At 45.1% G+C, this 26,820-nt stretch overlaps 1 protein-coding gene and 1 pseudogene across 2 annotated transcripts in view; both read right to left on the bottom strand.

The window, feature by feature from the left end:
• Positions 1–26,820, bottom strand: part of FBXL7 (F-box and leucine rich repeat protein 7) — a 330,308-nt gene that overhangs the window by 216,334 nt on the left and 87,154 nt on the right. For both annotated transcript variants that reach the window (XM_006117085.5, XM_006117086.5), the window contains one exon: positions 22,680–22,769. In XM_006117085.5, the coding sequence (XP_006117147.1) occupies positions 22,680–22,769 (90 nt within the window). Of the gene's footprint in view, positions 1–22,679; positions 22,770–26,820 lie in introns of those variants that run through there.
• Positions 6,758–17,958, bottom strand: LOC149525340 (uncharacterized; annotated as a pseudogene).

Genomic DNA, 26,820 nt, shown 5'->3' on the forward strand with positions numbered 1-26,820 from the left:
AACCCTCTCCCTCAAACCCCTACCCCAATCTTAAATCCTGCACACCAAACCTCTCATCCCTATTCCCACCCAAAGTCCACACCCACCTGTATCCAACATGCTGCCACAGCCCAGATTTCCCACTTGAACCCCATACTCCAAATCCTCAGCCCCACTCCTGTTCCTGCACCCTGACCAAAGCCCTCACTCCACTTCTGGACCCCAACCTCCTGACGTAGGCCTGCAAAAGTGAGCAATGTCAGAAGAGAACAAAAGATGGAAGGTGGAGGCACGGAGTGAGCATGGGGCAGGGTCTCCAAGAAGGAGGGGTCTAGGTTCCCCCTAAGCAGTGCTGAATCCCATTAAACCCCATGCAGAGTCTCCGGGCTGCTGCAGGGAGATAGCTTTCCCCAAGCCCTGAATGTACAGGAGTCAGGGCCAGCCCTAGCTCCAACATGGAGCTGCAAGGAATAATGGACAGTAGCCCATCCCTGCCAGTCCCAGCATGGAGCTGTGGAGGCTGGAGAAGGGGCCCCACCTTACCAGCCACAGCAGGGAACCACCCATAGAAGCCCAAGCCCCAAGTCCCTGCCCCACCTTGAGCACCCCCCACACATCCCAAAGCCATCATCCCCATCCCCACCCAGCCAGCCCAGAGCCTGAACCACCTCCTGCACCCCATCTTCCCTCTCTAAGACCCTCTGAAAACCTGGCGTTTCCTCCTGTACCCCAAAATCTTCATCTCTAGTCCCACCTTTCATAGACTCATAGACTTTAAGGTCAGAAGGGACCATTATGATCATCTAGTCTGACCCCCTGCACAGTGCAGGCCACAAAATCTCACCCACCCCTCCTAAAATAATCCTCTCACCTATATCTCAGATATTGAAGCCTTCAAATACTTTGAAGACCCCAAGATGCAGAGAATCCTCCAGCTGTGATCTGTACCCCATGCTACAGAGGAAGGCGAAAAACCTCCAGGGCCTCTGCCAATCTACCCTAGAGGAAAATTCCTTCCCGACCCCAAATATGGCGATCAGCTAAACCCTGAGCATGTGGGCAAGACTCATCAGCCAGACACCCAGAAAGTCCTTTGAGTCTGTACCCACAGAATCCTTGCATACCAACCTTCTGTCCCAGCCCTGAGCCCTCAATTCCAGTCACACCTGTGAGCCTGCACTCCCAGCTGGAGCCTTCATATTCCTGCCCCCCAAATCTCTGTCCCAGTTCTGAGTCCTCTCGCACACTAAGAGCTCCTTGGCCCCACTCCAGCCACATGAATTTTGTCATGTGCACCAATATGAAAGAGTTGTGTCACACATCACCTCCACATAAGTGCACATAAGAAAATGTATTCTGCTCAAAGATGGAAAATATTAAAGGGAACACTGGTAGGGGTGTTTAGTACTGTGAACTCAAAAACCCTAACCTGGCTATGCAAGCTTAAAACTGGAGCTACACTACACTCTATGGTCCATAAGTGTTAAATTAAAATGTGATCATGCATATAACATTGGGCATCTGTTCTGACTTATCAAATTTCTTAAAATATACAGGAACTGATAATCATCTTAATAATGAGTAATTGTCTTTTGCTCCACATTGCGCATGTGCGTGTGTGAATACAAATGCACACACAAATATAACATTTAATTTAAATTACTTATCTGGCTATTTTCTACTGCAAATAGTGAAATAGTGCTCTCAGCACCAGAGGAGACACCCTCACCCAAACCAACTCCTCTTCTGCAAACACAAAGCCCCAACTCATCTGTATAGATTAATTCATGTGTGTATGATGCTTTGATAGCGTAGGGCAGAAGGTGATATTGAAGTTTAGAGACTTATTTTAATATGTACTACTTGCAGCAGTTCATTTTACAGTATTACTTAAAATTACCTTCATGTTACAAGTAGATGCTAAGCTTCGAAGTGTTGGATTACCATTTTTCACAGAATACTAATTCTTTGTCTGCATAAAGGTGGTAAAACTGAGCCTTTTATTAGGTTACGTCACAGAAGTTAAGGGTCTACTTATGTGCCTCAATGTAAGTAACTTGCTGAATTGGGGTCAGATGAATTGTGATATCCCAGTACAATTAAGGGTGACAGTGTTAGACCAGAAATGACAAGTCTCCAATTCTAAGCCCTGGATTATATTGCATTATAGTTACAATTCTGATGTTCTACCCAATCATAGCCATTGACTTCTGCCAGCTTTTTATTTCCAAATAGACCTACAAAGCAGGAAATATTTCCTCATTACTGAGAGTTTCCTACACCATTTATTTTTAGAACATCTCCTGTTTTCCCCCTATAACAAGTATTTTTTTTTTAAGGCTGACATCACACATTAAGCCTCATGGCAGCAGACAAAAAGTGGAGACATTACTGTTGACTGGGTAGAGACACAGAGAAAACAGCACCCTTTTGGGTTAGACTGTAACATGGGTTGAAAGCCAGCCTCCTCGTGCTTACACACAAACATCAGCAGACACACGTAAACACAAACATCCCTATCCAGTAAAGAGTAGTCAATGAAATAATTTAAATATACAAAGACCAATCAGTGCTTGTGTATGTTAGTACTCAAGAAGCGGGCCTGGGATGAAGGGAACTTGAAGGAAGGGACTGGGGTACAGGAGAGGGTGTGGGGTCTGGGAGGGAATTTGGGTGAAAGAGGCAGTTGTGACCTGGGTTATGGGATGACGGTGACAGGGCTTGGGTAGAGACCTTGGCCAAGAGTGGGGTGTGACCTGAGGAAGGGGACAAGGGTGCAAAAGGGGGTGAGCGGGTTTGGGCTGTGACCTAGAGTGGGAAGGGGTTGTGGCTTGGGACAGGGAACTGGGATGCAGGGGGTTGAGTTGTGACCTGGAGCAGAGGATTGGGGTGCAGGATCTGGGAATATGGGTGCAGGAGGGAGGCACAGGGTTTGGGTTATTTGAGGTAGGGGAGCAAAGGGTTGGGGTGCCAGGGCAGGCTCTGGCTGGGAGACTTACCTGCCTAAATCCCAGCCAGAAGCCTTCTCTAGCAGACTCCCTACCTACCCTGCCCTCAAGCAGAGGACATGTGGCTGTGGCTACAGGAGCCATGTGGTTTTTGAACAGCTACAAGTCTGAGGGGAGGAGGAGAGTGCGCCCTGCCAATGGGATTATTCTGGGGACAGGGGCAGCACCAGAAGCTTCACTTCCCTCCCACAGGCTCACAGCTGTTCAGATCTCCGTAAGTTCATAATGACCACTTTTTTCAGCAGTTGAGGGGGCAGGCAAAGAGTCTTCCTGAGGCTCCCCACTGCATCCCTAGGCCAGATTTGGTGGGCCAGATCCAGCCCGCAGAAGGTATTTTGCCCAGGCCTGATCTAGACCACATTAGTAGGCGTATCTGTTTATTCTTCTAAAGAGAAATTAGTCTCAAGAAAGCATTTGTCAAAATGACACTTCACACTGTCAATCACAGTACAGTAGATGATAAATTTGTACCAAATGTACACAAAGTCAGAGCATGCTCATTTGAATCTCTACCCAGGCAACTGCAATTCTCACTCAGTGAGAAATTCAAATGCTGAATGCCATGTGTGCTTTAAGAACGTTAGCATTCAAAGGGAGAGAAAAATACTTAGTGCCACTGATTCTCAGATAAGAGTGTAAAAATCAATATGAGAAGTTATGAGTCTGCTGGAATTGAAGAGCAACATCACACTGGACTGCAGTCTTGCACACTACTTCTGATTACAAATGATAACTAAAAATCTTGTTTGAATGGCAGAAGGGTCACCAGCCCAGAACAAGTTCAGGAGGCAAAGTTCAAGCTAACAAGCCAAACCACAATAAAGAGCACTAAGTAAACACTAGCCTCCTATGATAGAGCCCTCTAAAGACAGTCCAATTTTATTTCGGTCATTCCAATCACATTTGATTATATTCTTGAAAGCGAACTATGCCAGCAGTTCCTCCTCATGCCAATAAAACAAACAACTATTCTCTGGAGTAATGCTTAACAGAACTGCTGAGGTTTCAGGAATTGCACAATTCCCATTAGTTACATGGGAGCTAAATGGCTACAACAAATGCCACTTTTCCAAAATGTTCATGTTTCAAATGCAAAAATCCTGACATTTAAGCAAGCCCATGAGGCAAGTCTTTAAGTTTCCACAGGGGATCAGGAATCTCTTCATAACATTTGTGTCCCTAAAAAAAAATCTGTCCAGTCTAGATTTATTAAGTTTTAAAAGATAATATCAATGTTTAAGCATCTTTTTCATTTAAATTTCACAGTTGCAGGAAACTATGGAATGGTCAGACAATGGGGCGTAGCAGATGTTCAGAGTAAGAAAATCAAAACTTTAAAATAGTTAAAACACACACAAAACCGCTCAATCTCCCATGTCGAAATACACAAAGTAAACAGCCTTCAAACTAATTAGCTCTTATGCAGTCTTTTTCTTACCTTGCCCATATGTAAATTCTGATTATTAAAATCAATGGAAGTTTTTTGTTCATTTGTGTGCATGAGATGAAATCAATGCTCATGGCCAATAACCAAGAAAAATCTAATTATTTCAAGCCCAACTTTATCTTACGAAAACTTGAAGTCTCATTTATAGAAATCCCTATCCCTTACCTGACTAACAATGACTTAATTTCTTTAGCAGCAACAGGCATAAGTAAAACTTTTTGTTAAGAACTGTAAGAGAAAAATTCCCTGAGAAATGGAAGCCTAAGTGTTAAGGAGACAGTCTAGAATTTCACACTCCATCCTGCGAATCAAATCAAATCAAAATCTAGTAAGTGAGCTGCTTGTCACCCCAGTGCGATAAACCATATAGCTGAAAAACCTTACAGATCATAGGTTAAATTAGGTAATGGATTTGGTATGGTGTGATCTGGTGATGTCATCAGCATGGCTGCACTGTGTAATTCAAGATTTAGCCACTTGTGAGTTATACAAGACATCCTAAATAAGTGCCAATAAAACCTTCAAACCTCATCACAATCATGTATTCTCTAGCAGACATTTTTACAGACACTGTCTGGAGATACTCTGTGTTAGAAGATTTGCAGTTAATGGATATTGCTATTAGAATTTAAATATGTAAGTAATTTTCCTTCAAGAATATCTGTTTGCTCAAAGTTGATAGACTCACAATATATACATTACACTGTCTTAGAGTCGCTCATAACTGAGTGCCCCAATCTCAGGTCAGATTGTCAGAAAACAGGGCAGCACCCTAAACTATCCTACATTTCACCAAGCCTGTAACAAAAGGTGTACCCCGGATTGCTATAGTAGTCTCCCCATGGAAACTATAGCACATCTTGCAACATCAGATGGAATACTTTATCTGGTTTTGGTCACCAGTGTATAGAAAGGATGCAGAGAAACTGGAAAGAATTCAAAGGAAAGCAATGAAGATGTTCAAAAGGTTGGAATGCAAGGCATGTGAGCAAAGGCTGAAGAAACTGGGTATATTTAGTCGGGGGAGGGGAAGAGATTACAGGGATATGTGACAATCTTCAAATACTTGAAAGATTGCCATAAAAAGAGATGAAGAAAAACATAAAAAGAGATGGAGATGTTCCCTTTTGCCACAAGGGGCAGGGCAAGAGGCAATTGGTTCAAGCCACAGCAGAGCAGATTTAAATTAAATCTCAGGAAAAAAACTTCCTATTGTTCTTAAAACAATGGAACACTGCCTTTGGAAGCTGTGGAAGCATCTTCACAGGAGGTTTTCAAAAGGAGTCTGAATAGCCATCTGTGTTGGATGGTTTTGACAACAAATCCCACATCCTGGCAGGGGTTTAGACTAGCTGCCCTTGCATTCCTTTCTAACCCTATGATTCTCACACAAAAAAGCAGGTTATTGAGGCTATGTCTACACTTCAGAGCTTTTCCAGGATACCAAAGGTATTCCAGAAAAGCCATGCCATGTCCAAGGAACAAATCTGCTTTTTCAGAACAGTTTCTGAAAAAGCAGACAGGTTCTTTCGTCATCCCTGTATTCTTCATTGCATGAGGAAGAAGGGATGTTCCAAAAGAGAAGGTTTTTCCAAAATGTGGACCGGTGTAGACAGGCCAAATTTCAGAAAAGCCTCTTCGCCAAAAAAAGTAGAAAAAGATACACAAATTGTGGTTCGCAATTTGCGACTCTCTTCCCAACTTTTCTTTGCAGTCTAGACATAGCCTGAGAGATTAAAGCAAGTAAAGTATATTAACAAGTGAGTCCAAGTTTGCAAGTCTAAAATGTCTTAACAGGGTTATAATAATATGCTAGATTTCCTTAAGTTCCTGAGGGTTATTCAGTGTAATTCTGGGGATCTCTGTCCACTTGTTCAGAACTCCACCTTGTTGGGCTCCAAAACAGTTTAGAGATGCAGGATCAGTCCCTTAAACCAGTATTTGGCTACGTCTACACTGGCCCCATAAAACGGAATAGTCATGCAAAGCAGGTAAGTCAGAATAGGGAAATCCGCGGGGGATTTAAATATCCTCCGCGGATTTAAACAAACATGTCCGCCGCTTTTTTTCTGGCTTGGGGAAAAGCCGGAAAAAAGCATCTAGACTGGCACGATCCTCCGGAATAAAGCCCTTTTCCAGAGGATCTCTTATTCCTACTCCTCGTGGAATGAGGAGTAACGGTAGTTCGGACTAGGAAGCCTAGTCCGAACTACCTAGTCCGTGCCACGTGTAGTCGCGTGGCACGGGGTTCGAACGAGCCCGGATTTAAAAATGGCGGCGCCCGTCTTATGCAAATGAAGCCCGGGAAATTCAAATCCCGGGCTTCATTTGCAAGTGCGGTATGCCTACATTACCCTCCTAGTTCGAACTAGGAGGGTAGTGTAGACATACCCTGAGTGAGTTAGAGTGAGGGAGACTGGCGGGATAGAGAAGACAGGGAGGGGACCTTAAAGAAGGCCAGTACAACAAGCAGAGCCTAAGGGACTTAGAAACTTGGCAAGCCTAGTCACAGCATCATTATATACAAAGATTTTTCATATCCTGGTACAAAGGAATGTCTTATCAGCACAATTCTTAGCTTTTAGATTGTCCTCTTGCTGAAATGTCTCTCAAACGAGGCCACTGCAAACATGAAAGGTGACAATTCTCAGCTTCAGTGAATTTCAAAGCCAGACTAGCACTGGCAGGAGCATAAAAAATTTATTGCAAGTCTGTAATAAAAATAATATGTTCGTGCATTAATGAGGTTAAGACATGTCTGTCCATGTGGAAGGGCTAGTTTTTGCCCAGGCTTTCATAAGGGCATGACAACTACGTCTGGACAGCACAGGGAGCCTTTTCCATTTTCAGTACTGTCACAGTGCCAGCACAGTTGAAATCCTTGCACTTTCTTATACATGAATGCTCCTAAAAGGGGGCAGGACAGAAAGGCATATAAACCTATGACATTACAACAACCACAGTTCCTATATTGAGGGAAGGAGCACACATTCCAAACTGCAGCAGCTACCCAGCTCCCTCATGGAGCTCTAGGTCTGAATGTGAATTCCAGTTTATGTTTAAGTGCTTCCCTGACCAATGACATATTTAAGCACATGCTTAAATTTCATTGAAATCAGTGACATCATATCAGGAATGAATTTTATTCAGTTGTTGTTTTAGGTGGACCACCTGCTAATTCTCCTCCGGAAAACAGATGAGAGAGAGATTTCATGAATTCATTGCAAGAGGAAGTTTAGATATTTTCCTGTATTCATCACTGAATTCCAGCCGTAACCTCACAGAACATACCTAAGTATATTAAATTCAACATTCTACTGTACTCTGTCCACTGTCACAAAGCTCTTATGAAAACTCTGTGGATCCTGCTTCCTGGCAGAATTTGCTTGCCTCAGAGGCTCATAGCAGCCCTCAGTTTTAGGCACCATACCTACAACTTTAGCTTGCTGTTTGTTGAGATTTTCATCATTGGCCATTGCACAGTAAAACAGAGAATAAACTCCACAGTTCTTTTCCCCCACGTGGAAATGGGGAGGTGGAGAGCTGGGCCCACCCTCTTCTCTGGGTTCCAGCCCAGGGCCCTGTAATGCTAGCTACCCGTGTGACTCCCTGACACTTGCTATAAGACAGCTCTGAGACCGCTACGTGGGCCACTTCCCCACACCTTCCTTCTCTTTGGTTCATCCTGCCAGTGTTCAGTTGTTGTCTCCCTTTCTCCTACTCACAGTGGTGCCCTCCTCCGTCCTCTCAGCTACACATGTGCCTCAACTGTGGGCAAAGCTTCTTTTATGGCCAATCTCAACTGGTTTTCTTAATTACCCCTAGGTGTCCCAATTAGCCTAAGCTGGCCTGACTCTTCAGGCCTGGTCAATTAGCCCCAGGTTTCCACTGCCCTGATTGCCTCTGCTGGTTCTAAACCAGCCCCTCCTTGTTACTCTGGGAACAAAGATCTCCTTAGTCTGAGGCTTATACATCTCCCCTCCACTACTTTTTTATAGCCTTCTGTTCTGATCCTGTCACACACCACACAGCTAAAAAAATTGGGAATATCAGTAGAAAGCTGTCTGACAGCTTAGTCTCCATATTTAGTTTGCAGAGTGAGTGTGGGCTAGTGGATCAAGCACCAGAGTCAATTGTAGGAATTTGAGAGTTGCAATCCCAGCTCTTAGACCAATTCAAACTGACTTTTGCCCTGACTAAAGAACAACTTCTGTATCTAAGCCAGAGAGAAGACAAAGCAACGTCATTGAAGCCAATGCCACCTTACTAGTGTGCAAATCCTAATCTATACTCAGAACGAGGGGTAAGAAGCAGTTCCCCTCAACTGCCTTATAAGGCATGATTTTTTTCCATGTTGTTTTCTACACAAAGCCGCCATTTTAAGTGTACCACCCAATTGCCTGAAAAAGACAACTGCAAGTGATTATAGGGAAATCGGATGAAAAGCTATCTAGCCGGCTTATTTTAGCCTCCTGCTCATGTTCCTTTATTTATTTAATACCCAAACTGGAAAAAATGCTTTGGGGATTATTTTGCCATACATAACCTCAAGCATGGCATCAAGAAGCTCTGATCTGTCCACCTGCTTCTATGAAGGCAGAAACAAATTGGCAGACTATTTAGTGGAGGAGCCTAGCTGCTGATTCCATTGCAAGCAAACCCACAGAACTCACTTCATTGGAGAATGTTTGAATTTAATTTGACCACAAAACTTGCTGCAACATTTTAAAGTTATCTGTAAAAAGAAATTCTAGCTACATTCTGAAGGGACTCTGCATGCATGAACACGCACGCACGAAAAATAACCACACCATTAAATCTGGGTATCTTTGCTCAGTGCTTTCAACAGGCTGAGACAGTTACCTGTTTGTCTCATCAGAAAGTTTCCCTGTACTTCAAAGATTAAAGTTTTGAGACTTCTTAAAGGTTTGAGGGCCTCTACATATCCCTCAATCCATCAGGTATTATGTTCAAGAGCAAAATGAGCCTTAAGATTTGTATGAGTAAAAATCAAAACCAAGATAAGTTGGTAAACATGCAACAGACACCAAAGCTATAAGGATAGTGATTAAATGTTAAGCTTTGAGGCTTAGACCAAAGTGTGAGCTGCCAATCACAAGATTACATTTTTATTATGAGGCCAGTCAGTCCAGTTTACTTAGATCTACTAAATTTACTAGACTTCTGCAAACTGATTATCAGAATTCTCTGACAACATAGAAGCCTGTGTAGTGAAGCATTTAGAGAAGTAATACCATTTCTGCAATGCCAGCAGACAAATGAGAAATCCCAACTCTAATGGGGCAAAAGCGATGAGGAGTCCTGAGGCACCCTATAGCTAACAGATTTATTGGAGCATAAACTTACGGGGGAAAAGACCCACTTCATCAGATGCATGTAGTGGAAATTCCAGAGGCAGGTATAAATATACAGCCATAAGAAAAGGGTACCAATCAAGAGTAAGGCTAGAAATAATGAGGTCAATTCAGTCAGGGAGGATGAACCCTATTTCTAGCAGCTGATGTGAAAGTGTGAACACCAAGAGAGGAGAAACTGCTTTTGTAGTTGGCTAGCCATTCACAGTCTTTGTTTAATCCTAAACTGATGGTGTCAAATTTGCAGATGAACTGTAGCTCAGCAGTTTCTCTTTGAAGTCTGTTCTTGAAGTTTTTTTGTTGCAGGATGGCTACCTTTAAATCTGCTATTGTGTGTCCAGGGAGATTGAAATGTTCTCCTACAGGTTTTTGTATATTACCGTTCCTGATATCTGATTTGTGTCCGTTTATTCTTTTACGTAGGGACTGTCGAGTATGGCCGATGTATATAGCAGAGGGGCATTGCTGGCACATGATGGCATATATTACACTGGTAGATGTGTAGGGGAATGAGCCCGTGATGGTGTGGCTGACCTGGTTAGGTCCTGTGATGATGGTGGTGCTATAGATATGCGGGAAGAGTTGGTTTGTTGCAGGGATTGGTTCCTGAGTTAGAGTTACTGTGGTGTAGTGTATAGTTACCACTGAGAATTTGCTTCAGGTTGGCAGGCTGTTTGTGTGAGAGGACTGGCCTGCCTCCCAAGGCCTGTGAAAGTGAGGGATCAATGACCAGGATGGGTTGTAGATCACTGATGATGCGTTGGAGAGGCTGTAGCTAAGGACTCTAGGTGATGGCCAGTGGTGTTCTGTTGGTTTATTTGTTGGGCTTGTCTTGTAGTAGGAGGCTTCTGGGTACACGTCTGGCTCTGTTAATCTGTTTCCTCACTTCCTTGGGTGGGTATTATAGTTTCAAGAATGCTTGGTGAAGATCTTGTAGATGTGTGTCTCTGTCTGACGGGTTGGAGAAACTGCAGTTGTACCTTAGTGCTTGGCTGTAGACAATGGATCATGTGGTGTGTCTGGGATGGAAGCTGGAGGCATGAAGGTAGGCATAGTGGTCAGTAGGTTTTTGGTATATGGTGGTGTTTGTGTGACCATCACTTATTTGCACCATAGTGTCCAAGAAGTGGATCTCTTTTGTAGACTAGTCCAGGCTGAGGTTGATGGTAGGGTGGAAATTGTTGAAATCTCAGTGAAATTCTTCCAGATCCTCCTTCCCATGGATCCAGATGATGAAGATGTCATCAATGTAGCATAAGTAGAGAACGGGCACTAGTGGACGAGAGCTGAGGAAGCACTGTTCCAAGTCAGCCATAAAAATGTTGGCATATTGTGGGGCCATGAGGGTGCCCATAGCAGTGCCACTGGTTTGGAAGTATAAATTGTCCCCAAATCTGAAATAGGATAAAGTGAGGATCAAGTCACAGAGCTCAGCCACCAGTTGTGCTGTGGCATCATCAGGGATACTGTTCCTGACAGCTTGTATTCCATCTATGTGTGGGATGTTGGTGAGAGCCTCTACATCCATGGCGGCTAGGATGGTGTTTTCTGGAAATCACCAATGCATTGTAGTTTTCTCAGGAAATCAGTAGTGTCACAGAGATAACTAGGAGTGAGGTGGCATAGGGTCTGAGTAGAGAGTACACATATCCAGACAGTCCTTCAGTGAGAGTGTCAATGCCTGAGATGGTGGGGCATCCAGGTTTGTGGATCGTGGGTAGTAGATAGAACAACCTCAGTCGGGGTTCTAAGGGTATGTCTGTGTAGATTTGTTCCTGTGCTTGTGTAGGGAGTGTCCTGAGCAGATGATGCAGTTTCTTAGTGTATTCCTCAGTGGGATCAGGAGAGTGGCCTGTAGAATGTGGTATTAGAGAGTTGTCTGGCAGCCTCCTTTTGGTAGTCAGACCTGTTAATGATGACAACAGCACCTCCTTTATCAGCCTCTGTGGTAATGTCAGAGTTGTTTGAGGCTGTGGATAGCATTGCATTCCACACGGCTGAGGTTATGGAGTAAACGATGCTGTTTTTCCACAATTTCTACCTGTGCACTTCGGTGGAAACATTCTATGTAGAGGTCCAGACTGTCATTTCGACCCTCAGAAGGAGTCCATGCAGAGTTCTTCTTCCTGTGCTGTTGGTGGGAGGGTATCTGTGTGTCAGTGCGCTGTTCAGTGTTGTGTTGAAAGTATTCCTTGAGTCGGAGATGGTGAAAGCAGGCTTTCAAATCACCGCAGAACTGTATCATGTTTGTGGGGGTGGTGGAGCAAAAAGAGAGTCCCCGAGATAGGACAGACTCTTCTGCCGGGCTGAACTCTTAACTCTAATGGGTTAAGAGAAGAGTATGGAAAAAGGAAAAGAATGCAATAAGGCAATAAATCCAAAGCAATGTTTCTAAAGTTAATTTTATTAAAACTAGGCAGAATTGTTGACAATACAAGGTCTTCCTCCCTCTTTTATGTAAGGATTTTTACAGAGATAAAGAACAGAGCAGAATCAAAACAGTATAGATTATGCATTATGAATTAACTAGAATATTTGCCCTGTAATACCTGAGCTATGCTGGGTAGGATGGGACGGGGGGGAGAAGGGAAGGTTCAGGAGTCCGGGTTGAGAGCACAGGATGGGCTCAGGGCAGGAGGTGGAGGCAGCCTGCTGCTGCTCCCCAGGGCCAGACAGATAGAATGGGGATATGTGTAGCAGCCAACTGCCAGCTTTTCCCTGGGGCTGGCCCAAGATGGCGGGAGCCATGTAGCCCCAGTTGACAGCAGCTGGCCTGGGGATGGCGGCTGCTCCCAGGGGTGACAAAGGTGGCAGGGATGCTTGCTGTCCCTGGGGCTGGGATGACTGCTCCCTTTGGTCATTCTGAGGTAGAACTGTCGCCTGTGTTTACCCCCACCCCCGCTATGATCATTTATAAGATTAACTTTCCCTGCTATCACACCCCTCCCTTTCCATCTGATGAGAAAGGATCGCATTCCATGCACATCCCATTGTCCAGGCACAACCCAACCCTTTCCTTCGAGAGGAAACTGCATGCCAAATGTGGTGGTGCTAGCTCTTAGGGTATGTCTACACTACAGCATTATTTCGAATTAACTATTTCAAAGTAGTTAATTTGAAAAAACGCATCTAGACATAAAAACTAGCGTTTCTCTAATTCAAAATAGAGTGTCCACATTGAGTGGACCCTGAATCAAAGATAAGGCTGGCCGGAACCAGTGCCAGCAGGGAATCAGGGTCAGACATAGTGTGTGGGGCTGCTGCCTCAGGCTGAGGTCTGTGCTTAAAGGGATCCAAACCCCCATCCTAGACAGACAGTTCTCAGGTGTCTCTGCTTGCTGGTCTACCTCGCTGAGGGACAGAAAAGCATTTGTGTCTCTGAGTGCTCTGGTTGCCCTCACTCAGGACACAACGGCACTCTGCAACATGGAACCAGACCTGCCCCTGGAGACTCTGCTGCGTCTCGTGGACATGTTGCCAGCAGCCTGGCTGCACTTTCTGCAGGCTGCTATCTGGGAGGACTATAGAGGGACTGTCAGGATCCAGGGGGCCCTGCAAGAGAGCTTCTGCCCCGAGGAGCACTAACAGTCTCAATGGTCTGCCCCACTGGGGGTTTGTGCCCCATTCCTTCCTCTCATCCTTCCACTTACCCCTCCCTAGCCCCCCTTCCTGATGTCAAATAATATACATGTATTTTCAAAAATAGAAACTGTCTTTATTTAACACAACTGGGGAGATGAACCTCTGGGGAGACTGGGGAAAGGAGGCGTAAGAAGGCAGGAGAGAGGGCGGGAAAGGGGTGAAGGAAAACTGGGACGAGGGAGCTGGAAGGGGGAAGTAAGGGGAAAAAGGGGAAGGGGAAGCTCAGGGATCACAGTTGGGGGTTTCACCGGGTCACATGTCTCCCAGCATGGCAGGTGCGGGGACCTCAGCATCCCTGGGGGGATGGGTAGGAGGGTGTGGAGATTGAAGAGGGAGAGGCAGGAGGGGGAGAAAGAGTGGGAGGAGGAACAGGAGCTGGGGGAGCAGCAGGTGCGGGAGCGGCACAGGGCAGCACACTCTGCACCAGGGCCTGCAGATGGTGACAGATGGCACAGCCCTGGGCAAGCAGCTCCCACCGGAACTCCCATTCTTCCTACGCCTGTTGCTCCATGATGCAGGTCTGGTCTCGCAGGGCTGCCAGGTGCCGCTCGTGGTACCCCTGCAGTGTTGCAATGGTCCTGCAGAGCCCTCAGGTGCGGGAGCATGTCCCGGGCAGGGTGGTGAGGCTGTGGAGAAAGAAGAGAAGTGGTCAGTTCTCCCTGGGGACACAGTGTGTGAAGCCCAGCCCCACCCTCTGCGAGGTGAGAATGACCGTGCACTGCACCGTTAGACCCGATGTGCTTGTTCAGAGGCCATGTTTGGAATGTCTGGGAGTGGGAGGTGCCCCAAAACCGCACTCATGCCCCTGTGCCATGTATAGTGTGGCTGAGGTGGGGGGAGATGTCCCGTGCCTCTGTGTAGAGGGTGGGTGTGAAGGGAGGGCGTCCTGCTGTGTCCCGCCCCAGGGTCAGGAGCCTGTCAGGTCTCTTCACACACGCGTGTGCCTATCAGGCCACGGCCCCTGTGTGGCACGCAGCTGGAGCCACCTGCCCAAGGGTGGCACGGCACGTGCCCACACGTGCACCGGTGGCTGTGTGATCCGTGGGAAGCATGGCCCACATGCGCAGTCCCTGGTCTCCCTCTCCACCTCCCTACCCCCCCGGTGTAGGGGACAGTACTGGCACTTACCTGGTATGGGCTCCCCGGACGACCCTGCCGACTCCGGTGCAGGGACAGCTGGTGGTGGCCCTTCTGGTGTGCCCAGGTCAGGGCCCTCAGCTCCCGGCTCACTGCCCCCCAGGCTGGCATGAACCGCCCCACTCCCCAGGATTCGGTCGAGCGAGGGCAGGGAAGTAGGGGCAGGTGTCCAAGCCTGCTGCGGTGCCACCCCTGGTAGCCCTGGCATACGCCTGCCGCAGCTCCCGGGTGTGGGCCATGATGGCTGCTCTGCGGCCGTAGACAGCCGCATTCCTCTGCCTAGTGCAGAGATCATGGACATTGAGGGCCTCTCCGCAAACCTCAAGGAGGTCCATGATCTCCGCACTAGTCCACGAGGGCATGCGCCGTCTACGGCCCCTGGTTGGCCCCTGGGTGCTGAGGGACTCGGCAGGGTACAGCTGGCTGCCACTGTCTGCCATTGTGCGGCCACTGGGTGAGGGTCTACAGCTGCTGGCAGGTCTGGCTCTGGCACGTGCCCAGTGACCAGACTCTACCCCTTTAAGGGCCCCAGGGCTGGGGGAGAGGAGAAGAGTTTTCCTGGTTGTGCCCAGAGGGGCCACTAGGGGAAACTGGGAAGGGCTGGAGGCCAGAGAATTCGAATTAGTGTCTACACAGCACTTAATTCAAAATAGCTATTTCGAATTTGGCATTATTCCTCATAGAATGAGGTTTACCAAATTCAAAATAAGCAAATAAAATTTGAAATAGCGGTGTGCATGTATAGACGCTACTGAAGTTAATTCGAAATAACTACTGTTATTTCGAATTAACTTTGTCATCTAGACATACCCTTACTGATTAGGAGGAGTTCTTGAACAAATGGACTCACAAACGGACAGACAGATGCAAAAACTCTCAAATACATGGAGGATATTAACTGTGCTTAAAGAAATACTGTTAAATTGAAAATCATAAGCCTGGTTCACTATTACGAAATTCCACGTGGTTTACATTGATTTTAGTAATGTTATCTCAGCACGAATAAGAACCACACCATGATAAGTCTTAATTATGTACCTGGTAAAATGGATAAACACAACGTACATTACATTTCATACCTTATTAGTCTTTAACACATTGAGTCACATTGCATTAAAACAAAGTAACTGGGTGTGCAAGAAGCTTATTTTTCCAATCTGGTGAACTCTGGAAAAATCTCTAAATCAGAGCTTATGAGAAGCCATGAGTAGGCAGTATTCTAAGGATATGTCTAACCTGCAAAGACAGACAGACAGACAGACAAGGCACCCTGCAACAGTGAGTCTCAAAGCTTGGGTCTACAGAATCAGGCCCATGCTGTAGCACGAAAAAATAGCCATGTAGATGTTCCCACTCTGCATAGTACCCAGACCCTGAGTTTCAATCCTTGGAACTGAGCAAGGACCAAGCAGCCTTGCCAGAACAGCAACAGAAAGGAGCAGAAATCAGGACGCCCCAGTATGCTAGGGATTTGGGATGTTAAATTTAGTTTAATCAACTAATTGACTAGTCGATAAGCAGGGAAGCCACAATGGGGTTAGCTCCCAGCCAGGGAGATAACCCTGCTGTGGCTTTGCCTTTTAAATGTATTAAGAGCCTGTTGGCTCAATACATTTAAAAGGCTAAAGCGCCACAGGAGCGACTCAGTGCATTCTGGGAAAACTGATTCCCAGCTCATGCAGGGTCCCTCCTGCTGTGCTTTTAGCCTTTTAAATGTATTAAGAGCCAGCAGGCAGGGTTAGCTTTAAAAAAGGCAGAGGTGCAGCATCTGGTACTGGGCACGAGCTGGGAATCAGCAGATTCCTAGCTCACACCTGGTCCCGGCTACTCCCCTGCCTCCTGCTGAGACAGTGCTGGGGGGAACTGGCTTTTAAGCCAGCTCTCTCCAGCACTGGCTCCTGTCCCTCCCTCCCCATCTTGCTGCCTCTATCAGAGGCAGCAGGTGGGGGGAAGTGACTAGTCAAGGGATTAGTCAACTATCCAATAAGCTTTTGCTTGTCAACTAGTCACTTACATCCCTACTAGGCATTGTACAAAAGTTTATTCATTTATTCACATGCCCATTTGTTAGTGTCTTAAAGCAGAAAGCTGCATGTGGACTTCTGTTATCAATACTATTTCTAATATCAGACCTCTGTCTTACTTGAGACTTCTTCCCTTGCAAGATTTCAGTGTGGTCTCTGCTACAAAATATCAGACCTAGCATTTAACTAAAACCAGCTTTCTAAAAGTCTATATTCTCCCCCAAGCAAGTTATTCTGCTTTTGGGCACAATGTAAATGCATTTTCTCTGATAAATCTCACATTTCAACTTATTTGAGCTGCAGCTTTACAATTCTATGTACTTTTCCAATTTGTCCTTCGGATTGTTCGGTAAGAGAGTTTTAAACATTTGGCTGTAGAATTTCAATCCAAATTATCTAGAATAACGAAAGGTTCCAATTTGCAGCCTGAGTCAGTGCCAATGCCCCAACCACCTTTTGTCTTGTATTTAAACTCTGATGCTTAGATACTGATTGAAGTGGCATCGTTATAATTAGCATGTTTTTAGAACTGCAGCCTATTAGATAAATGCATAGCACAATGTGGTTAAACAGAGAAATACCTAAACCCAAGACTATGGACTACTCGAAGTTTGAAAGATTAAATTTTTTTCAAAATTCAGTAAATGCCCATTTCACTTCATGTACACAAACTGGTGAAAACATATTTTCACTGATGATAATAAAAATTTAGCAAGACAAAAAATGCTGCCTGAGAACTTACAATGTGATTTAAGGAAATTTACTTTTCATTTTTTCTTTACATGGGATGTTGATAATTTGTGTTTTAACAGTTATAAAGCTTTAACTTATTAAATCTCAACATCTGTTCTTAAGTAGTCATCTGACTCCTCCATAATTTCCTGCAACTGTGAAAGTTTAAATAGAAAAATTTAAAAGTGCTTAAAAATAGGTATTATCCACTTACGAGATTGAGAATCACACTTTGCCAATCCAACTACTTTTTACTTCTACACATCACTTGAATGGATCAAACTCGTGTATGCTTTCAAGTATATTGGTTACAAGTTTAAATAAATAGTGAATACTTTTTATTATGCCAAAGTGTTTATAGTTTTGGATGTATTGACTGTCATGGCTTCCACCCTACACCCTGATCTTTGGCTTCAATGATGCACTGCTGAATGTACCAAGAGTAACTTAGACTTATCTGGAGTTCCATTGTTTGCAAATGAAGCTACATGAAAATGAATGGTTGTGAAACTCAAAAACAATCAAAAATAGCACCCATTTCACCCTGGGTATGTCTACACTACCACCCTAGTTTGAAGTAGGGTGGTAATGTAGGCAACCGGAGTTGCAAATGAAGCCCGGGATTTGAATTTCCCGGGCTTCATTTGCATCTCGCCGGGCGCCGCCATTTTTAAATGTCCGCTAGTGCGGACTCCGTGCCGTGCGGCTACACGCGGCACGGACTAGGTAGTTCAGACTAGGCTTCCTAGTCTGAACTATCGTTATTCCTCATGAAACGAGGAGGGGGACTAGCCAGTGGGAAGCAGGGATGGCCGGGAAGGGGTTGGGAGGAACGGGGCTGGCCGGGGGGGGGGGGGGGGGGGAGAGGGAGACTGGCCAGCAGGAAGCAGGGCTGGCCTGGGCGCACACAGATTCCGGGGTGCTGCCCATCCCATTCACGGTCCTGGCGAGGTGCATGGGCGACTCTGGCCCCAGAGATTCCATCCTGCCCTGCCCCTGCCTCTGCCCCCGCCCCTCCTCCTCTCTACTGCATAGTTGCATACTGCCTGGCTAGTAGACATGCTCACTCAGCGTGAGTGTGTCTACCAGCCAGGCAGTACAAAACTATGTACTGATACTCATGATAATAATAAAAACTTAATTAGAAAATGCCGGACATTTTTATCTCAATTTGTTTCCCGTACAGAAAGCTCAAATAGAGGACTGTCCGGTTCAAAACCGGACACCCGGCAACCCTACAGCTCCTCCAAGCACCACTTCCACCTGCCCCACCTCACGCTGCTGCCTCTGTGTAAAGATGTAAAACACTCACATTGTTCTGGTGTGAAGTAATACACAGGTTGCAGGGCAACAGTGAATCAGGCTCAGATTTTCTTCTAGCTGTTTCATGGATACACAGTACTATAACTTCAGCAACAACTTTGTACCAACAGCCTCAAATGAAAGGAAGGAGAAAGAGAGCACACCACACAACTGGAAAGAATTAGGGTCAGTATGCAAAACTGGAATTCAGTTTGGGAGGCAGGGTAAAAATAGAAGGCCTCCCACTTCACATACTTGAGTTAGTTCACGATTTCCCAACTCTGCAGGGAGCACAGAATTTAGTTGCCACTAGAGATGCAATGGTATTTTTAAAAAGTAGTCATTTACTTATCTGGTTTAGTGTTGCATACCATTCAAGATTAAGTAGAACAATTCTGCTGGCATCCTTTCATGATCCCTTTTAGTGACACATGCACACAGTCTATTAATAATTTATGGCACTGTGAACTTTGCCTAGTGGTAAGAGCAAAGGATAGAATTAGGGGTTTTCAAACTTACTGTATGAACTGGCAGAACACTTGAAGCTCAGACACTATGTGACGGGGGCCATGTAAGACAAAGTATGGTGTGAAATACAGCCTTTGTTGTAGTCAGGGACAACTACACTAATTTTATGGAACACTGAAGCACAGAGTAAAATTGATTAACAATTGTAAAATGTTTTGTAAATAATAAAAAGGCACAAACTACTACTGTTTATACAATGGGGCTCCATTTTTTGGTTGGTCCCTAGGCACTACTGTAATTATTTATAATTAACTAATTGAAAGATCTCTCACAACCTGGAATCTTAAGATATCATTCAACCTGAAGAATGAACACATCTGATTCTCAAGAAGGACATTTTGTTATTCAGTTGAATTCTCACTACAGAAGAGAAATGTGTTTTAAAGAATCCTGAACCTGAAACTGCAACCCCAATATTTTCAGGTGTACAGGATGAGTCATTTAAGCATCGCACAATACTGGTATTTTGTAGGTCAACAGGCACAAGAAAAAGATATACAGTGAAACAAAAACAGCACCAGCAATATATTCTTAAAGTAGCCCAGTGTCTGAGTGTCTGTAACGCCAAAGTGCTGGCTGTTCCCTCTGGATGGCGCTGTTGCCTGAGTCATGTTCTTCGCCTCCCGCCGTGGCGCTCGGCTGATTTCTGCGCCATTCAGCCGGGCCACCGCGGGGGAGAAAGCAGCGCAAGTGGCCATTTGGGAACCACGCTTTCCATGCAGCACAGGGGTGCTGCATGGGAACTGCGGCACACAAAAGGCCACTTGCGCCGCTTGCTCCCCCGCAGTGGCCTGGCTAAGCGGCGCAGAAGTCAGCCAAGTGCCACAGTGGGAGGGGAAGGGGGCAGTGTGGTGATGTACACGGCCAGGGGGCGGGGCCTGGCCGTGTATGTCACCGTCCTACCCCCTTTTACATCCTGCCATGGCGCTCAGCTGACTTCTGCGCCGCTCAGCCGGGTCACCGCGGGAGAGCCCAAATGGCTGCTTGCTCTGTTTGCTCCCCTGCAGCGGTCTGGCTGAGCGGCGCAGAAGTCAGCTGAGCACCACAGCGGAAGGCAAAGGGGAGCGGGGCGGTGACGTACACGGCCAGGGGGTGGGGCCTGGATGAGCGTGCATCCCCGATGGAGACAGAAGAGAGCGGAGAGAGAGTGAGAGGCAGGAGGGAGAGAAGAGAAAGAGAGAGACGGAGAGAGAGGCAGGAGGCGGAGGAGAGCTGAGAGAGAGGGGGAGGCAGTAGGAGGAGGAGAGAGAGAAAAGGAGACACGGAGCGAGAGACCGGAGGCTCAGGAGAGAAGAATGACATGGAGGAGAGACCTGAAAATCCCGTCTTATGATGGGCTAATTGGCTAGTATATTCATAATAGCAGAAGTGTCCTCATACATTGGATTTCATAAGACACCTATGATCAGAGATAGGTTTACACAGTTTGAGGTAGTATAAATAAGAAAGGTATAGGAAAAGCTTACGAGGCTCCTTTACCCTGGATTCCTTCCAAATCTCAATGATAATTCAGGAAATTCATTTGTCAATTATTTTACATCTGCTGGGACACAAGTGAATTCCCCTCACTAGTGTGCATCTGATTAATACAATCAGGCTGTAAACTTCAGGACAAGCTATTCAAAGGACTTGACTAAAAGTATGTAGAGCTGATGGATTTCAATGAGAATATTTAAATCTTAAAATACTATGTGTAATTAATGTAAGTTAGATTCAAAATATGTGATATTCCCCATTTATCTTTAACTTAAAGGAATTTAGATTACTGAATATTGAGTATTTATAGCATTCTTAGTTGTGTCTTTCTTTACCTGAATTTAGTACAGCAGTATTCTGTAGATTTTTCCTTATGCTTCATAAATTCAGTTTTAGGATTTGTCAACACAGTCTCAACAGTTCCACATTAGCCATTCTAGGCTGCATCATCCTCCCCACAATCCCGTCACATAGACAGGCCCTTAAGTTTTGTCAAGAAAAATACCTTGATGCAAAAATGATCTAAGGTGAAATTAATGGCTACCACGCTCTATGAAAGATAAAAATCTATTGCTATATTATCTTAGGCCCAAACCAGGATTTGGATCCAGAGTGGAATTTCCCAAAATGTCCTAGTTATGTCTGGACTTCATACCTCTGCGGACAGAGGCACGTAAAATAGGCTACCCGACATAGTCAATGAAGCAGGGATTTAAGTATCCCCAGCTTCATTAAAATAAAAATGGCCGTCGCGCTGTGCGGGCTCAGCTGATCGTCGGCACAGTGTGTGAGTCAAGACACGGATAGGTCAACAGGGGAAGCCTTTGTCGACCACTCCTGTAAACCTCGTTCCACGAGGCATAAGGGAGCGGTCGACAAAGGCTTCCCCTGTCGACCGATCCACGTCTTGACACGTGCGCTGTGCCGACGATCAGCTTAGCCCGCACAGCGCAACAGCCATTTTTATTTTAATGAAGCCGGGGATATTTAAATCCCCGCTTTATTGACTATGTCGAGTAGCCTATTTTACGTGCCTCTGTCGGCAGAGGCATGTAGTCTAGACACACCCCTAGTGTTTACACCCAAGACTTAAATTCCTGGAGATGCTCAGAAATCGTTTTTTAGGTCAACCACTCTTTAGTAAACCTATTAATTTTACTTTATTCTCAGCATGAGTAGAGTAGAATCTCTGGGTAATGAATATAAGCTATGAACTGACGAGTCAATCACAGACCTCATTTGGAACCAAAGGTACACAAACAGGCAGCAGCGGGGGTGGGGAGAGGGAGGGCAGCAACTACAGTGAAGTACTGTGTTAAACTATTTTTTAAAAAGGATTACCAGTTAGGAGAGGTTTTTTAACAACTTCTATTCACATCATGAAATGATTGGTGTTTTCACATATCATACTTCCCTGAAATATATTTATAAACCAGACATTTCTATTAGGTGTGAATACAGACATAAAATCTTCCTTCTCCCCCAACACACCAAAAAAGGCCATATCTTGAAACTGAAACATACCTTAATCACTCCAGGTAAAATACATTAATCTGACCAAATCTTGGTCAACTTTCTGTCTATAACTATTTACTTTTGAATCCCTTGCACAAATTTCCAAGCACACCATTTGGTTTTTAATCATATGTCATTCATAGTAGAGCAATAAAGATAATCTAGGTCTCTACCCACTGTGTTTTCATGAAGTATTTTCCCTGGAAATAAGCTTGAAGTTTGATCACATCAGTCTTAATACTCAATACCCACCCTCTGTAATAAATGTCTTGAACAAATTTCAGCAACTTTCAGAAACTCTCTTAGAGTTACATTTTGCAGAACTGATTTAAACACTTGCAAAATTAAAACTAAAAATTGTACAAATGAATATGTTTGAAAGAGCTTTATTTTAAATTTACAATGGTCCCAAGGAAATGAAGAGTAAGTTTGGGGAAGGAGAATTAATCTTCTGAAAACGGCCAACATTTCATAAGGGGAAGGATAGCTTACATAATGAACACAAGACACTTACCTTCACTGGTAGCCACATTCTTCTGGGCTTTGGTTGGTGTGTGATCTGTACTTGAACTCACGTCGGATGAGATGCTTGAGCTGCCTTTGCCTGCAAAAAACATGGGAGTTAAACAGCGTAAATATTAATAGCAGGGGAGAAGAATCTTCAATTATCAGACCTTGGGACAACGCCAAGTTCGGTGGCTGATTTTCAGTTTGTACTGGGTAGAGGCATTATAGCCTGCAGAATAAGCATCCTTTATTCTGGAATTTCCACTACATGCAGCTGACGAAGAGGGTCTTTGCCCACGAAAGCTTATGCTCCAACAAATGTAAGTCTATAAGGTGCCACAGCTCCATCTCATTGTTTATGCAGATTCAGACTAAGCCTCTGATACTTAAACAAAATACAGGACTATGTAGCACTTTAAAGACTAACAAGATGGTTTATTAGATGATGAGCTTTCGTGGGCCAGAGTGAGTCTGGCCCATGAAAGCTCATCATCTAATAAACCATCTTGTTAGTCCTGTATTTTGTTTCAGCTACACCAGACTAACACGGCTACATTTCTATCACCCCTCTGATACTTGTCATCCTTTATTCAGGGCTTCAAGTTTTACCTGTTTTGTGGAGGTTCCTTACTGCACACATGCTCAGTTCCATAATGAATTAAAAAATTTAATTTGTCATTAGCAGTTGCAAGACAAGAATTGGACTTTTACCAGAGGTCACTAATCCAAATGTAGCCCTCCTCCATGTTCACCAATGCCACAGCTGTTCCATTTATCTTCAGTGTTGAATAACATATCAAGTAAAGGGTTTGGGTGAAAGGGTTACACCAACATCATCTGTGAATCAAGGTATATTTGGTAGATAGTGGAGGTGGGGTATCTCAAAAAGCCCTCTGAGAAAACTGTTGGCAACAACTGATATTTTGATGGCACCTATTTACTGGCAGCCTTACGATTGCTGTAATCAATGAACTATTAGCCAGCAGGAAATTTCCAAAATAAAAGGGTTAAGTTGGCAGCCAAACACCTTAAAATGTAGCTACTGCATGTCTTTTTCATATGGCTTAGCACAATTAAAAGATTCAAGTTAATGGGTCATATCACCCAAACAGGAAAATAAATCATCTTTGTTTCCTCTTACATGGACACACAACTTAAATGACACAGCATTCTGGAGCTAAGCAGTATTTATTGTTGATTTCTCCTGCTTTTTACTGCTAGCCAGGAGAGTGCAATGCTACTTTGTATTATGTTTGTTCGATTCTCTTGCCATATCCCACTGCACCAGTGGTTTTCAATCTGTAGTTCAAGGACATCTGGTGCTCTGCAGACTGTTTTAAGACTTCTGAAGGGGCCCACACCTCCATTTGAAGTTTTTAGGAAGCTGCACTACACTAAGGCTCTTGGGTGCATTTGCACAGTTCTCCTGTATTCAGATACAAAGTAGAAACACAGAAAGAAGCAAGATGGCAAGGAAAAATTAACATGGCTAGGGACGTCAACAGAGCTACAACAAATAAGATTGAGTGAGTTCTCTTTCTGGTTAACACCTAATTTTTGGCAACCAGACCTACAATATCCCACCCTCACTTCACTTCTTTCGAGGCCCTACCACTTCATCTTAGTCTCACACCCATTTCTCAGTGCTCCCTCCCCTCCAACCCACAGTCACTTGCTAACACGTCTCAATGAGCTTGCCTGCAAGAAGCAGATGGCCTCAGCTGAACAGGGACTGGCACATGCGGCATGTTAATGACCCAGTGCCTCTCCCCACTCTGGGTCTTTGCTTTGGGAGCCATTTAGAGTTCCCAGATCCCCTTTTCAACCCGATTTTCCAGTTGAAAACTGGACGTCTGGTAACCCTAAAGGACACCCAGACACAGAAGCCAAAAACCAGAAACCAAAAACTAGATAACCAGACAGTCCAGCTAAAACCCAGATGGATGGCGATCCTAGTGTTCTTGCCTTGTTGTATGTCCAAGGACACAAAAGAAGCAGAAAGATGAGAAAGATCTAGGCTTGAAGGGGAGAAGATTAGAGTGCAAAAATTTAAGAGGAGGATTTTAAAATGAACAGCAGGAAATGGGGCAGTTAATAAAAGTAAAACACAGTAGTTAAAAGCAATAAAACACTGACAAAAATGCAGAATTGAATCACAACTGAGTTAGCTCTATGGGGCCTGATTCAGTTTTGACTAGCATACCCTTACTTGGACTACATGTATATTACAGGCAGTCCCCAGGTTACGTACAAGATAGGGGCTGTAGGTTTGTTCTTAAGTTGAATTTGTATGTAAGTTGGAACTGGTACATATTGTACCCCTGGTGTCCCCGATTCAGCCGCTGCTGAAACTGACCAGCGGCTGACTACAGGAAGCCCGAGGCAGAGCTGCTTTGCCCCGAGCTTCCTGGAATCAGCTGCTGATCATTTTCAGCAGCAGCTGACTTGGGGACAGCTGGGGTAGAGCAGCTGGGGTGCTGCCAGGTTGGTGCCGAGGTGCAGCGCTATGGGGACCAACCCAGCAGCGCCCCAGCTGCTCTGTCCCAGGCGTCCAGATTCAGCCGCTGTTGAAACTGACCAGCAGCGGCTGAATTGGACACGCCTGGGGCAGAGCAGCTGGAGTGCTGCTGGGTTGGTCTGGTAGCGCCGACCCTTGGTGCGGCGGGACCAACCCGGCAGCACCCTAGCTGATCTTGGGGATGCCTGGGGCAGAGCAGCTGGGGTGCTGCTGGGTTGGTCCCACAGCGCCACACCTCGGCGCTGTGGGACCAACCCGGCAGCCCCCCAGCTGCTCTACCCCAGGCGTCCTGATTCAGCCGCTGCTCAAACTGACCAGCGGCGAGAAAAGCCTGGTCTGCTTGGGGGGGGGGGGGGCACTAGATGCGCCCCCCCCCCCCTCCCAGCAGACCAGGGAGACGCGGAACAGCTTTTCTCGCTGCAGAGGACGCGGGCGGCAGGACCGCCGAGGTGCGTCTCGGCGGTCTGCTGGGGGGGGGGGGCGCGCAGCTAGTGCGGGGCGAGTCACCCCGTTCGTAAGTAGGGATCGGACATAAGTCTGGTCCACGTAACCCGGGAACTGCCTGCACAGCAAAGACTTTCCCTGCAAGCACAGACGGGTATTCACACTTGTTTAGTATTGTCAGAGAACAAGATATGACTTTTCTACAACCACAACTGTGAGTAAAAAAGACCAACCAATTTGATAGTTCTGAGGAAATGAAGGCTATACAATACACAGCTAAATTTAAGAAGTATCCTTTACCCCATGTATACTACAATTAACTTCAACTGAAGAATGTTAAGTAAAGCCATTTAAAGTTATGTTTTTTTATAAAGTTACATTATATGCAGAAAACTAGCTGACACCACATTTCTGTCACTTGAGTAAACCTATAATCATAGGAATGTTAGCAGGAGACTTTTCTGATCTGGTATTTCAATCAAGCATTCCTTGGGGTTCTGAATTAAAGTATGCCTGGTTTTCATAACATTTGGATGTGAGGAGGTCTGTTCTTTTAAACATGCCACAGCAAAATAAGGATTAAATTTTTTTTAATGGGAATTGACCGTTGAATATTCAAACCTAAGGTGCTTTTCAAACTGGCTACTGCCACTTATGCCTTAGTTCAACTCCAGAGAAGAACACGCTACTATAAAATTGCTAAAATTGACATGTTCCCTAATGTGTGAGAGGCTATGAAGTGGGGATATATTAAGTGGACAGAATGAATTAAAAAGACATATTTGAGCTGAGGAAAGTAGTCAAAAGTTTTCATCAGAGCCCATATACTCATCAGTGTCACCAGTTTGGTTGCCTTGAGAAAAAATCTTAACAAAAAGTAACAACTGTTCTGATGCAGAGAGAAAGAAAGTGTATGAAACCTACAGTCCATCATCAAGATGCTCCCAATTTAAGAGGCCTCCAAGATTAGGTGTCATTGTTGAGGTGGGAGAAATCAAGGTGTGCACTGAGTACAGAGGAATAGGTTTGCCAAGTTTTATTTTCGGAGTAGGGTTTGATATTTTAATTTAAATACAAGCTTCAGGAAAAAAACTATAGGGCTTAGGGTATTTTGCTATCAAAACTTAGTGGCTGCGTCTAGACTGGCATGATTTTGCGGAAATACTTTTAACGGAAAAGTTTTTCC

This window comes from Pelodiscus sinensis, chromosome 2 (genome assembly GCF_052426305.1).
Source record: "Pelodiscus sinensis isolate ZL-2025 chromosome 2, ASM5242630v1, whole genome shotgun sequence".
Classification (NCBI taxonomy): Eukaryota; Metazoa; Chordata; order Testudines; family Trionychidae; genus Pelodiscus; species Pelodiscus sinensis.